At 47.9% G+C, this 14,112-nt stretch overlaps 1 protein-coding gene across 1 annotated transcript in view; it reads left to right on the forward strand.

The window, feature by feature from the left end:
• Positions 1–955: 955 nt before the first annotated feature.
• The window catches only part of LOC136519601 (uncharacterized), a 34,137-nt gene continuing 20,980 nt past the window's right edge, over positions 956–14,112 (forward strand). Inside the window, exon 1 of the mRNA XM_066512989.1 lies at positions 956–1,062. Coding sequence (XP_066369086.1) covers positions 1,051–1,062 — 12 coding nt within the window. The 5' untranslated portion in view covers positions 956–1,050. The remainder of the gene's footprint in view (positions 1,063–14,112) is intronic.

Here is a 14,112-nt window from a genome sequence, read left to right on the forward strand (position 1 = left end):
ATTGCCTAAGCCTACTCTCCGAGTACTTAGGGTCTACCAGAGTGTAGCTTTTAGGTTGAACTGGTTTGTGCATCCAACTCTATGGTATCAAGGCTAGAAGTCTCGAGTTCGAATACTAGCAACCATAATTAAACTAAACAATTGTAGCTCACTCCTATTTTATTGTTTGAGACTTGAGAAAGCTTACACATAAGGTGGAGTTAAGTGAAAAGTTAATATGGTTACTCGCATTAAAGACATGGTTAAATAAAGAGAGCCATTGATGGGTTCCAACATTAGTGATCGACATGGTTCAAATAAACGCGTCTCTACTATATGCTACGAACAACACACGTCACTGTGGAGTCACATATCAGAAAAGCTTCTTCACTAAAGCCATCCCTATTGACATGCACCTATCATCAAGGACGTGTCTCTGATATGTCCACACGAGGGGCATATGTCGGCAAAGACAGTAGTCACTAATTTGGGTGTCTCGTTTGTGCATTTTTTATTTAGTGACAGCAAATCAGAGGCATAACTCCTTTTGCTCTTTAACCTTTATCTTTGGAAAATTCTGCTCCAGGCTACAAGCAAAGAATCATCCGGGCTACAAGCAGAGAATCATCCGATATGGGTGATGAAACCTTACACTAGTTGCACATTTGCCAAAAAAGCATTGTTTACTTGGGCCACTGGCCGTTTAGCTAGTTTCCATCCGCATCCCCTATGTCTGTGTGTTTCTCATTAATCATCCGTCAGTGAATTGTATTTGGCTTGTGTCTATCTGCAGCTAGTTCCGATTCAACAGAATTAAGGTATGTAACTTTACTTCTCTTTTGGATTGCATCCGCACCAGGATAAGAGACCAGAACAGCCGTGAGATCACTAATTGATTGGTTAGATAATTGATCGAAATGGATCTGGTGATCTGCAGGCAAAACCATCGAATCCCTTATAGATGAAATGGAGGATCCCTTGCAGTATTACTCTGGTGGCTGTACAAATATACACTGAAGAGACCGAGCAGAGCTAGCCGATCGATCCAATTCCATTCCAATCCAATCCATCATGCGTACTAAGGTAAAATCAGCTAGTTATCATGCTATTTTTTTTAATTTCTTTTGGCGAAGGTGCATGCTTTATTATTTTGTTTGGCCTTAATCCATCCCCGAAGTTGGAGTTTGAAACGCGCCCCCGCGTCGGCCGGGACGGGTGGCGTGGGCTGCGCGGAGGCCGTGAGCGGCGCGTGCGGCGGCGGGCGGCTCTCCAGCGGCCGGCTCCGGCGGGATATGCGGACCTCGGTGCCCCCACGGCTCAACTAGGACGGCGGTGGCGGGTCGCGCGTGCACGAGACGGCAACGGCCGCGACAACCGAGGAGCGGTGCGGCGAGGTTCCGTCCGTGGGTCCGGAGCAGCCGCGGGAGGAGACGAGGCGGTCGAGGTGACGGCGAGCGCCTTGTGCGAGATGCGGCACCTGCTGAGCGGCGTGGGCAGGAGGCGGAGCAGCGCCAGGGCGTGGTCCGGCGGGCGAGCGGCAGAAGAAGCCGCACGCGCGAGGCGGACGACGAGCACTGAGAAGCTGACCGGTGTGTGGGAGAAGCAGCGCTGGGAGGAGCCCGCGTTGAATGGGGGCCGACGGCGGTCCGCCCTCTCCGCGCCCCGATGTGGCCGGACGGAGAGGAGGGCACGAGGCTCGGGATGAGGCGATTGTGGTTGCGTGCGGGTCGGCACCGGGACAGCTGGTGGTGGGAGCGGCCCTTCTCTTCTTCTCGTCGGCGACGCAGGTCTGCAGTTTTGCGGCGCCGCTGTGGTGGTGGGGCCGGAGGGTGCAGGGTACGCTCGTGACACCACGGTGGTGAGGCGTGATGTGCTAGGCCATCCTCCTAGCGCAGACGTTGCGAAGGGGACAGGGAGCGAGAAGCTGCTGCAAGCGCGGCAAGTTGTGAGACGCCGGGAGGAGCGCGGCCGGGAGAGGGCCGGGAGGAGCACGGCCGGCTAGCGGACGCGCGGCGTCGGCAGGGAGGTGCAGGCGGTGGAGGGAGCTGCACGTGGGCAGCGATGGAGGGCGGCGATAGAAACGGAGGTGGAGGTACGGCGGCTTGGCGAGTGGAAGCGCGGTGGCGGAGTCGCCCCGGCTGGGTTCCCGTAGCAGTGGTCTGGGTGTACCGAACCATGTACGTGCAGCGAGGGGTTGTATTGCTCCGGGCGAAAGCCCTCACCGGCCTTTGTGCTGGTGGACATGACGGCGGCGTCCTACGACGTCGTCTTCCCCGTTGGGGGCGTCATGTCGGAATTACGACCCTGCTGCACGGGGCTCTCTGGGTGAAAACCCTGTCCAGATCCTAGACGAGCGATGGCGGCACCATTGGTGTCGTGCCGCGTCGTCTCTAGAGGCCCAACTTGGTTCGTGGCACTGCTGAATCATTGACATGGGAGGTCATAGCCGAGAGCGGCATCTCCGCCGCGTGGTGAGCTGAATGGGTGTTTCCGAGCTCATGTGCAGGCAATCGAAGCTATGGTGGCGGCTAGGGGTTGTTGCATGTTTGTCGGATTTGGCTGCTTGCAGCGGACCGCGGTGGCTGACGTTGCTTGGCAGCGGTCAGTGCGGTGTGGGACTGCGTCGGAGGACGGCACTTGCGGCAACAGCAGGGTGGGACGACTGGGCTTGCAGCGGACCGCGGCGGGTTGCTCAGCTTAGCTGGGCTATCCGGTGCGGTACATCGTCGGAAGACGGCGCAAGCGACTTCTCTGGCTTGCTGACACGGCGAAGAAGGCTGTATGTACAAGGGTGAAGTAACGAGGCGAGGTCGACACTCTGCGGCGGCTTGGCTGATCAATGGAGATCTTGGGGAGCGGGGTAATATCGCTCAACACTCTGACAACGATAAAAGAAACGGATCCGTGACGTGGAGTTCTGCGGCGGGCGTGGCGATCGAGAGGCCCCCATGCGCGGTGTATCTTTGAGGCGACGTGAGAGAGGCAGAGTCCAACGGCGGATGTGGCGAGGCCCCCGTGCATTGTGTTGTCGTGGCAGCGGCTGCGAGGCAGCCTTCGAGAGGTCCGGATTCGGTGCTATCACCCTGTCAGGTGGAGAGTGTTGTTACAGTGGCACTACGGCGGAAGGTTCTGCATGGCGGTGGTCTTCTTGGTGCGGTGCAGTCTGCTTCTCGGTTTAACGTCGACGCTAGGTTACGCTGGGAGGTTTCGTTGGGTTCTCGACCGTGTGTTTGGTGGTACGGGCTGCGGTAAGACTTCGGTTCTGTCGTCGAGGTGTTGTGAGGAGTGGAATTCGGCGTCGGTTGATTTCCCAATCCAACCGGTCGAGGGGTTGTAGCGATGAGTTTGTGCCGTCCTTGTTTTCTTGTTTTTGTTTTTGTCCTGGACTTCATCTTCTTTATTAATATAATCAGCAGCTCTCCTAACTCGTTTAAAAAAAATAGTGATGACTAATTGTCAACCCGTGCGAATAGACATATAACATTTAGTTTGTAGTGTTACTAATTGATTTACTAAATATATATCGTGCTAGATACTTAGATAGAAATTGTAACAAATTTATAAGGAATACTATCCACAACCGGTTATCATCATTGCCTGATTACAACTCCCAGAATCTTAGCAAGTTTAATCAGACGCCACCTCCATCCAATCTATCATTTGCAACTCTGTACTTTTGAATGAATGGCTTCAAAGAGGGAGAAATAGTACAGATCAATGAAAAGCTTATTGCTGATAGCAGATAACACCTTTCATGTCCGACTGAATCATCACACCCATGCCTCGTGCATCTAACCTTCCTTGTTATGCAAGAGTACTGTCTCGCATGGGTCAACAATATGCCCAGCTGTGTAGTCCCTCGCTCATTCTTCCCAATCATCTATAGAATCATCTTCTACGTAATGTTATGCACACGAACTATTGTCCACATCTTGTTTTACGCACAAAGCATCTATTAAGTCAATGATTTCCTCTGTGGTTACATCTATTGTCATCCTTGTTGTTTTGCGGATTGGCTTTTCCAATAACAGATTTTGGACATAAACCCGGTCTACTGGGAATGAACTTTGAACCTTTCTACGTTAGATTAGCTTGGTGACAATTTTGAATGCATACAATAGATAACTTTAGTAACTTAATTGTACTGATTAAGCCCCTAATCCACTATAAATTCAGCCCACCAGATAGATGGCTATATCTTTTATTTTTGTAAATCAACTCGAGAAACTTTTTATTAATAAAGCATATGGACTACATCGCGTTCTTATTGCAGTGGCATGCCATACGACAATATTAATCAAAATTAAATAACCAATGCAGCTGCATATTGTCACAAACTGGGAATGTTTCCTAGTGCGCCACAACCGATTTGTATGGCCAACTGGTTGTAGCGATTAATTTAAAAAGTAAAAATGCTAGAAACCACAGATTAAAAATTGCAGCTTTTAAAATAAATAAAATTACACTAAAGGCCACAGTTGAAGTACATGGTACTCTTGCTACCCTACTCATTATATATATTACATACATAAAAAAACATTCATAGGTCTTGTACCCTAATTAAGCATTTACATATGCTCACATGCATGTCCACAATTATAAGATTTACTTAATTATAAGTGTTACATAGAATGTTTTCTGGTCCGTGCATCACTCTTGGTACCCCTACTCGATCTTGTCGGCTTGCTTTACCTCTTTGCTCTGCCAATCGGCTTGTTCGCATCATAGTGAAACTCCTCATTTTCATCTATCAGTTTATCAAGCAAGAAGCAAATAAATTATTCTGATTGTGCAAACTTCTTCCGGTGGTAGTAACCCTTCCTACAATCTAAGGATCAGCTATTACAGGAAATGAGGAAAACCATCAATAAATCCTTTGACATGTGTATAAAGGGATATTTAAGCAAAATTAGTAAATTTCATACTTTGAGGATCTTGCTTGGCGTTTTAGTGGTAAAATCATGCATGAACTCAAACATAGTATCCACATAGGTTGTTTCTGACTCCTAATACATACACTAAGGGAAAACATTTATGATACATTAGTGGTATGAAACATTCTTTTAGTTGAAATGGGGATGCATTAAAAGTTTGCGGTGTGTACATGTTGGCATGCAGCAACTCTAGCAATGGCCCATAAATCAGGGCCCCTACTTCGGGACTCCTTTCTAGGGGACTGAATTTTGCTTCTAAATCTTAACCTCTACTTCCTTCTAACATGTGGGACCCGTCCGTCAATGGTGCTTTTTACCCTTTTTTCTTAAAGTGCATGTTTAGCCCCTCAACTTTTCGGTTTATCTAATTTTGACCCTCAAATCCAATATCTTCTAACTTGGGTACCCCAACTTTTAATACAGCCTATTTTTGGCCCCTGAGTCCAGTCAAAGCGATTTAGGGCTGATGTGGCAGTGGTTTTTTAATTTAGACAAAAAAAATGAGTGGAAATAAACTCAATCACCTCCAAAAATTTTAGATAAAATATTGGAGATAGTTTGGGACACCATGAATCCCAAAAAATAACTACAACTCATGAAACAAGTTTTACAATCTTCAAATAAAAGATTCTTTAAATCTAATAATAAATTTGAAGATTTGTTGAATCTTATATTTGAAGAATGTAGAACTTGTTTCACAAGGTCTAGTTATTTTTGTGGGACTCTTTGTGCCCAAAACTATCTCTAGGATATTTTCTAAAATTTTTGGAGGTGTCTAACCCAGCTCGACTACCGGTGATCCCATCATCCATGCCATGCACACCACCACCAGCAGCCCCACCCCTCACGCTCAATCCCACGATGCCTCAATCCTCATAGCTAGCTTCTCCCCAAGACAAAATTGCTCCCTCCTTCACACCACAACCTGCCCACCAATGCAATCAGATCACTCATCGCTACAACCTCGATGAATTGGGCACGAAGACTCCAGCCTGTCCTTCATAATTCGACGCGGCCAGATCGAAGCAAAGCAACTAGGAAGTGATTTGGTGACTGAATCGTAGGAGGGAAGTGATTTGGCTTGGATCCATGAGCGTCCGACTAGCATCTTTGCCGGCGGAGAGCAGCAAGAATGGCAAGCACAGAGCAGCAAGAATGGGCGGTGGCGCCGTCATGCTAGCATGATGCGGTTGTCCTCGAGCATGACCGAGTTGACGCGAAACAGGAACCGTGGTGACCTGATGCTGCTTGTGCTTGCACTTGATGTGTTTGATGGAGAATGAGAAACACGATGTGCTTGCACAAGAAGAAGAGGAGAGATGAGATGGAGAATAGGAAAAGAGAGGAGAGGAGCAGCGGTAGTACCTGATGCTGCTTGGAATCGAGGGTAGGGAGGAGTCCGACTAGACGAGTGCCCAACCCAGCTCGACTAGCTAGTATAGCCTGCGTGGAGTTGCCCAGCGGCCCAGCAGGGTAGGGTGCGATCGATGCGGTGTGGGGCGCGCGGAGGTCCGTCGACTTGGGCGAGGCCGGCTCCGACTCATGCAGAAGCGGCGGCCCCTCCGCTAGCAGCACCACCAGGCGAGGGCGAGGTGGACGACGGCCGTATTCTGGTAGATAGGCTCCCTAAGGTACCAATGCAATCTTGGAAGTGCCGCATCCTGGTAGATAGGCTATCAGTCTTCTCAGGTCAGCAAATGGCAAGCCTAGCGAAATTGTCTGTGCAATTGGTGCCGGTTCCATGCCAAGTTTCTGCTAGAAAAGTTGCTTGGGGTCCTCCGGAGGATCCATTTTCAATTTATTCTTTTCATCATTCGCCTTAACCAATACGTGCTCATAGTCTGATCGAAGCTCTTTCTCTGGCTGTTTTTTGTGCAAGGCGATTGCCAAGATTTTTTTTGCCCCCGATGCATCGATTGACGGATCCGTCTTGGGCCTTGTAGGAGCAAGCTGACACCATACTTCTTTCCTAGACTCTACAAGAATCGTTTTGAAGGGGCTCTGACTTCTTGGATCGGTCGCATGACGATGGCTTCTTTGGGGGGGGGGGGGGGGGGGGGGGGGGGGGGCACCTTCGTCTCCTTACGTGTTGTTGGTCATGGCAGATCACAACTACAAATTGTAGGAGCGGCTGGTAAGCTTTTGTAGGGACGGTTTGGCCAGCCGTCCCTACTGAACCGTCTCTACAAATCTTGCATTTATAGGGGCGGTTCTTTGGCCGCCTCTACAAATCGATTTGTAGGGGCGGCTGGTGTTGCCAGCCACCCCTACAAATCGATTTGTAGGGGCGGCTCGTATTACCAGCCGCCCCTACAAATCGATTTGTAGGGACGGCTGTAGTACCAGCCGCCCCTACAAATATATATTTATAGGGGCGGTTCAATCTAGAACCGCCCCTACAGTACGTTTTCCCGCAAAAAAAATTCAAATTTACAATTTAAAATTGCGTTGCCGAACGTCCCGCGACCAACATTCCGAACCGCGTTCGCGTTGCCGAACGTCCCGCGACCAACGTTTCGAACCGCGTTCGCGTTGCCGAACGCCACGCGACCAGCGTTTGCGTTGCCGAACGCACCACGACCAGCGTTCTCATTGCCGAATGCCCCGCGACCAACGTTCTGAACCATGTTCGCATTGCCGAACGCCCCGCAACCGCGACTACAAGCACAAGAGTATTATAGAAACTACAATTACAAGTCCAATTCACAAGAATATATACAATCCATCATTAAATATATAAATTCCATACACATTGTTGTCAACGTCCTAGAGCTAGCCTTACAGTCTCATGAAGGTGTTGGTACTGAGGATTTGTACCTAACTCAGACTCTCGGTCATGGTAGGTGTCTTTGACGTGTACAATCTGGTCCAATATGAAGTTGCAAAGGTCACCTACGAGCTCTAAGAGTTGGTCATCCTTGTATGGGTCTCTTTTCATTCATTTCTCTTCTTTCCACTTCAAGAGAACAAGTTTTGGTTTAGTATTTCAGACTATGTACGAAGTTTTTAAACTACGGGTGAAGATGTTCAAACTTACCCTTAAGGGGTGTCTCCTGTAGGCACTGGTGTTACTCATCATAGAACATATATAGTATCCACAATGTACACTCCCAGACTTCTGCTTGGGGCACTGTGTGTTTTGCATATAAAAATGTTAAGTAATGCTTTTGACAGCCATGTAACGGAGTACTGAAGAAGTAAGTTACACTTACCGCACATAGTGTTTTTATAGCCAGCTTTTCCTTCCTTGCTGAATCATGCCTTCCGTGATGATTAGTGACATAGAACCTAAATGCCCTGTTCGAATTATTTTAGCAAATACAACTTGTTAATATTCAAAAGTGAACATTACAAGTACGTATACAAACAGATAAGCTAATGAGGATTGTCGATATGTATACGTCTTGAGAATCGATATGAAGTCTTTATATGTCACCGGGTCCCTATCTATTGAATCAAAGACCCATGTCATGCTCCTCTCGACATCGACGGCTATACAAATCCAGTGGTTGCTGCATGGATTTAATCATAGAACTAGATAAGCTCTTTTGCATCGAATAAAATATATCGAACAAAGCTTTAAGTATAGAGTTGAACTTACTCGAAGTTGTATGGTAGCCATATAGTAGAGTGTTGTTGGAGAGTTTTGAAAGCCAGGGCAATGTATATCGCAACCTTAAGGGACTCTTCCCTTAGTTTCGCCGTACGGATGCGCTCTTTCTCCCGAAGAGTCTTTGCAGCAGCTAGCTCTTTAGCATCCAGTATCCACTGTTTAGGGTAATTAAAATTTGTTTGGGCTATAGCTTGAGGGTCTAGATACCCGGCTTTCAAACTTGGCATTTGTTTGACAATGTGCACTTGCATTCTATAAATCACGGCATGGGTTAGTTACAACAAAATTCAAAGATTACATTCATATCATATCGGGAGGACAAGGACTTACAGGCACCACGTGCGAATTAGATTCATCTCTATTTCTCCCAGGTGAAAGCATGTGTGCATGTCATTGAAGTCAAAGACAATTTTCCCGGCTAGGCTTCCAAATGTGTCGGTGGGGAAGCATGCTTGTATGAGACCTATGCTCGTTGGGAGAACACACAAGTACCAATCATGGAACCTTCTCATTCCAAGTGGTAGGCGCTGGATGTCCCGATTTGGTAGGAAGGTCTTACCTCTTTCATATGTTTTCGGGCAATCCTTTGACCATTTGATGGCATCAACATTTGGATACTATTTTGCAATTTGGTGGAGTTTGCTAGTGATGGCCTCCTCAGAACCCGTGATGGGACTTTTTGAACTTGGTTCTCAGGCTTGAACTGGTCATGGGAATACCACTTGGACACCGACGAGACGTCTTTTATCGAAACATAAACTGGCCTTATGTTGATTGGAATCTTCTTTCGAAGTTCCCATTCAGGCACGTCTTCATCTTCTTGTGCATCACCTTCTTTAGGAGGCACTCGTTGTTCATGTATCGGCTGTCCTTGTTGAGAAGACTGTGGCATCTCATCATGCACTTGCTCAGTACGAGCTGGAGAAGGTTGTGGCATCTCATTAGGCACATCTCTCTAGGAGGCGGGGAAGAATGTGGCATCTCAGGAATATGGTGGTCACGAGACGGTGAAAATATCTCCCCGACCTCAACAACTCGCTCCAAATTTGTGAGAGGGGGAGGCGGCGAAGAAGCAGTCAATATAATGTCCCGTTTGTGCCAGAGTATGAACTGCCCCATAACGTCTCCGAGTAACACCAGCCCCTTGAGAGTTGCGTAGTCTATCCTCCACTGCATGAACTCGGGCTTCACTGTATGCACATCGACCCTAGTGTAGTCCGGCGGTATCTTATTATTGTGGTCTAAGCCACCGGGAGGATGTGCCACACCTGTTGCCACCGCCATCGCAGTGTTCTGTCGGCCGCTGAGAAACACCAAGGTGCAACTAGTTGGTTCCCGTATGCGATCGACGGGGGTTGTGACTGTAGTGGAACCTTGGCTACTAGGAACTTTTGAAGGGTTGTCAACTAATGCCAGTTTTCCCATCGGCGTCACTAATATCCGTGGCTTCGTAGACAGTCCTTGCTCCTCCAGTGCCTTCGCAACTAGAGCCTTCACTTAGAGCTCAAGACTAGTCTCCCGGTCTCAGCCATGTTTCTTGTACATGTGCTTGTCCTCTTCGAATCCTTGCTTCCAGGTCATCCTTTTCCCTAGCCCCTTGGTGTGGCCTGTGTGCTCCTTGTTTCCCAAGCCAAGGCTAAGCTCGTTCCTCTCTCTGGAAGGATTGAATGAGCCCTTCTCCTTGTCTTCAGCATATTTCAGTATCCTTGATACCGCCTCTTGGGTCTCCGGCTTATCAAACTTAAGATTACCGCCGGATGATTCTGTACTCCTCGCATATATCCAATTCCTTGAGCATACCTTCAAATTCGTCACATCGATATTCTTAGTACCTACGGCCTCTTCGTCCATCTTCCTAAACTGCTCTTCCTTGGTATAGTAGCCACCAGGGCCTAGATGATGGTTGTGTTTGTTCCTCTTTGCCAGCTCGGTGTTACGGGCACTGAGCTCCAATGTCTCCGGTGAAGTCTTCTGAGCCACGAGCTCCTCTCATTGACTAGGAGTTATTTTGCCGAACTCATTAAAGGGAGTTAACCCCTTTTGGATATACTTCGTGTTGAGCTCCGACCTCCAACGTCGGAATGACTCTCCCATTATCTTGAAAGCATTTTTTTACCAGTTCGTGCTTACCCACCGAAAATCAAAAATTGAACTTCAGCTACCTATCCCATAGTCCATTCCTTTTGTTCTCTGGTACCTCTTTCCAATTAGGAATTACTGAGTTCAATTTATCTCTTACTAGGGCTCCGATCGTATTACGAAATCATCCTCTTAATTCCTTCAGCTCAAGGATCTCCCCTGCTGGCCTGACCTCCGTTATGACATAGCATGCCTTATCTGGATATAGATTTCCTTTTCTATCCCCTCGTTTCCTCTTAGGCTTGGTAGTCGTGGTTGTGTCTTGAGGTTGTGGAGCAGAGGCATCGTGATTCGTCTCTGTGGCTATTGCCTCTGCTCTCCTTTCCTCTACTATGTCTTGTCCAGCGAGATGTTGCGGACGTCGACGTCGTCTTTTCTGAGTTTCAGGAGGGACCTATATATACGACAGGTCAAAGTGTTAGCAGAGGTAATACAACCAAAGCTTTAGCAAAATTTACAAGCTAAGGCTCTTCCCTACCTCCTCGTTCGGGTCAAAATCCTTGTCTAAATCTTCCTCCGTTGGCCTCCTTCTGGCTTTATGTGGGAAAGGATCCTCGGGACTAACATATCCCTCTTCTGAGTCCTCATCATCAACTTCTTCGCCTTCAGCAGCCTCTCCTGCTCCCCCTTCCTCCTCGTCACACTCCTCCTGAGTAAGCATCACTTCTAGATCCTTTTCTAACTCGTTATCGAACTGCTCCTGAGTAAGCTGGTCCTCTAGTGCTTGCTCCTCATAGGTTGGCTGCTCATCATGCTCGGGGCATCGGGCTGCACTGTCTGGTGTCCGCGACATTATTTCGCGCTTTGTTCTAATAGATGCAAGAAAGTGTACTTTAGGTACGCGAGAAGGTATAAGAAATCAAAAAGGTCTATAAACTAAAGTAGTCCTATAAAACAACAATATATAAAAAAACAAGAAGTAGCAGTGGTAGAGGCCTCAGAAACATGTCAAACATATTTCAGTTGAATTGGTTGCCTGGGTAAAAACAAAAGTAGGTGTGAAGAAAAAACAAAAGTGGTGTGAAGAAAAATGTACGTGCACCTAGAAGTAAATCAGCCAAGTCATATAAAAATTCTATCTATCTATATGAGTGGCAAAGTACCTATATGAGCGTCGGTGGCTCATTTGCATGTGGACGCATGGTCTATGACTTTTTGCAGAATCAAAATCAGCAGAGCTATCGACCAACGACCAACAGCAAGATAAATAAAACCCTAGATAGAACCAACACACAATTCGTCTAAATGCAACTCCTAGTAAAGGATTCAAGCTATTGTCACCAAACGCTCCCTGCAGGAATCCATCCTATCATCCCAGCAATTGACACCCTATCCTCATTCCGCAATCAATTTGACCAAATTCCTACGGCGACGGGCAGCATCGAAATCTATCCAGCAGAAGCAGGAGCGTACCGGCACAGGTGTTCAGAAGACGGCGGCGAGCCAGAGTGGCGGGTGATGAGGTCATCGAAAGGGTCCTGATGGCCGGTGGCCTAGCAAGTTGAAGCAGTAGAAGGTCCAGAAGCCGTAGGGGCATGGCCGCGCTCACCCGTCCCCGAGGAGCTCGCCCGTCGTAGGGGCAGAGCCCGCCCGTGGGGGAAGACGGAGATGGTGCCGCGTGACCTTGGAGGGGGCGTGCGGGTGCGGAGATGGGGCGAGCGGCTGCGCCACCGGCCGGGTACGCCGCGGCACCTCAAGGTCGGAAACCCTAGCGCCGCCAGCTGGTCGGAAACCCTAGGGCGAGGAGCGGGCGCGCGGGTACGGGAAGAGGGTGCGGGTGTGGGGAGGGGGAGCGCGGGTGCGGAGATGGGGCACGCGGGTGCAGAAATGTAGTCTCACACACATACAAAAATATGTAGTCTTACACACATACATAAATATATAGTCTCACACGCATGGATAAATGAAGTCTTACAAACACACACACAAACACTCCACGTTCAACAAGTAGCTAGCCCGCTGTAACGACTTTCCCCTCGACACCTTTTCATTCCCATGGCAATATGTCTTTGGGTAGGTTCTTTTCCACAACACTGATCTTCTTAGGAAAGTCTGTGAATAGCGGCATCTCATCTTAGTTATTGTAAGCTTCAACATCGTCCACGCCATCAACTCCAATAATGTGTGGTTTCCCGGAGGCAACCACGTGATTTGTCTTCTTCTTCGAGGGGAGGTTACTTTGTGGGTCAGACATATAGAAAACTTGTGTGACACGTGAAGCGAGCACCCAAGGGTCATCTTGGTAGCCTAGATTCTTGAGGTCCAGGACTCTCAATCCAATCTCGTTCAGTTGGTGTTGTTTGATCTAGCGGCATCGAAACAGGGCCACAGTTATATCCCTTCCATAGTCAAGTTTCCATATCTCTTCAATGATGCCAAAGTATTTGATCTTTCACCCCAATCCATCAAGAGCCTCTATTCGAACGCCGCTATTTTGGTTCACATATTTACTATCCTTTGCATGGGTATAGTACATATACACATTGATGTCATAAGCATTCCAAGATGTCACTTGTCTCGATGGCCCCTCCACCAACCTACTGATGGTAATAGAGTCTATGGTTTCTCCAAGCGGTATGTTTTGGTCCTTTAACCATGTAGTTAGTCGTTGCTTGTGTTGTTTCATGACCCAATCATCCGAATGGCCATTTCTCTCTGCCATAATGATAGCCAAGTGTTTATCAATGTACGGTTGCATCAGTTGTGTACTCTACAAGACACTGTAATACGCCTGACTCACCTCTTTGTAATCATGGTCGATGAACACTTTTCTACCACTGGTGCCCTTCCCAGCCGCCTACCCTTGTGTCGAGAATTGGGTTTACCAATACCTTTCTGTATTGTTAGGTACTCTTGACAGTACTCGACGACTTCTTTAGTACTGTAACCCTCTATCATGGAGCCCTCTGGGTATGCTCGATTATGCACGTATCGATTTAGAACCGACACGAACCGCTCGTAGGACCACATTTCATGCAAGTAGCAAGGGCCCAACGCCTGTATCTGATGAACCATGTGAATCATGAGATGTGGCATTATATCAAAAAAAAGCAGGAGGTAAACACATCTCCAGTTGGTTTTGTGTCTCCACCACAAATTCATGTAGGTCACTCAGCTCTTGCTTGCCAAGCGTCTTCTGTGAGATCTTCGAAAAGAAGTAGCACATGCGGGTGATGGCCATTTTCAAGAACTCTGGCTTTATAGCCCTGATTGCAATAGGTAGAAACACTGTCAGCATCACATGGCAATCGTGAGCCTTGCAATGTGTTATTGACAAGTCCTTCATCGACACTAGCTTCTTCATATTTGCTGAAAACCCAGTCGGGACTTTGATCCCCCTCAGGAAAGTGCATATAGCTCTCTTCTCGTCTGGTGTTAGGTTGTAGCACGCCGTGGGCAGAGTGTATTTTCTATTAGCCTCAGGTAACGGGTGAAGCTGTGGCATCA

This window comes from Miscanthus floridulus, chromosome 18 (assembly GCF_019320115.1).
Source record: "Miscanthus floridulus cultivar M001 chromosome 18, ASM1932011v1, whole genome shotgun sequence".
NCBI classification, from domain to species: Eukaryota; Viridiplantae; Streptophyta; class Magnoliopsida; order Poales; family Poaceae; genus Miscanthus; species Miscanthus floridulus.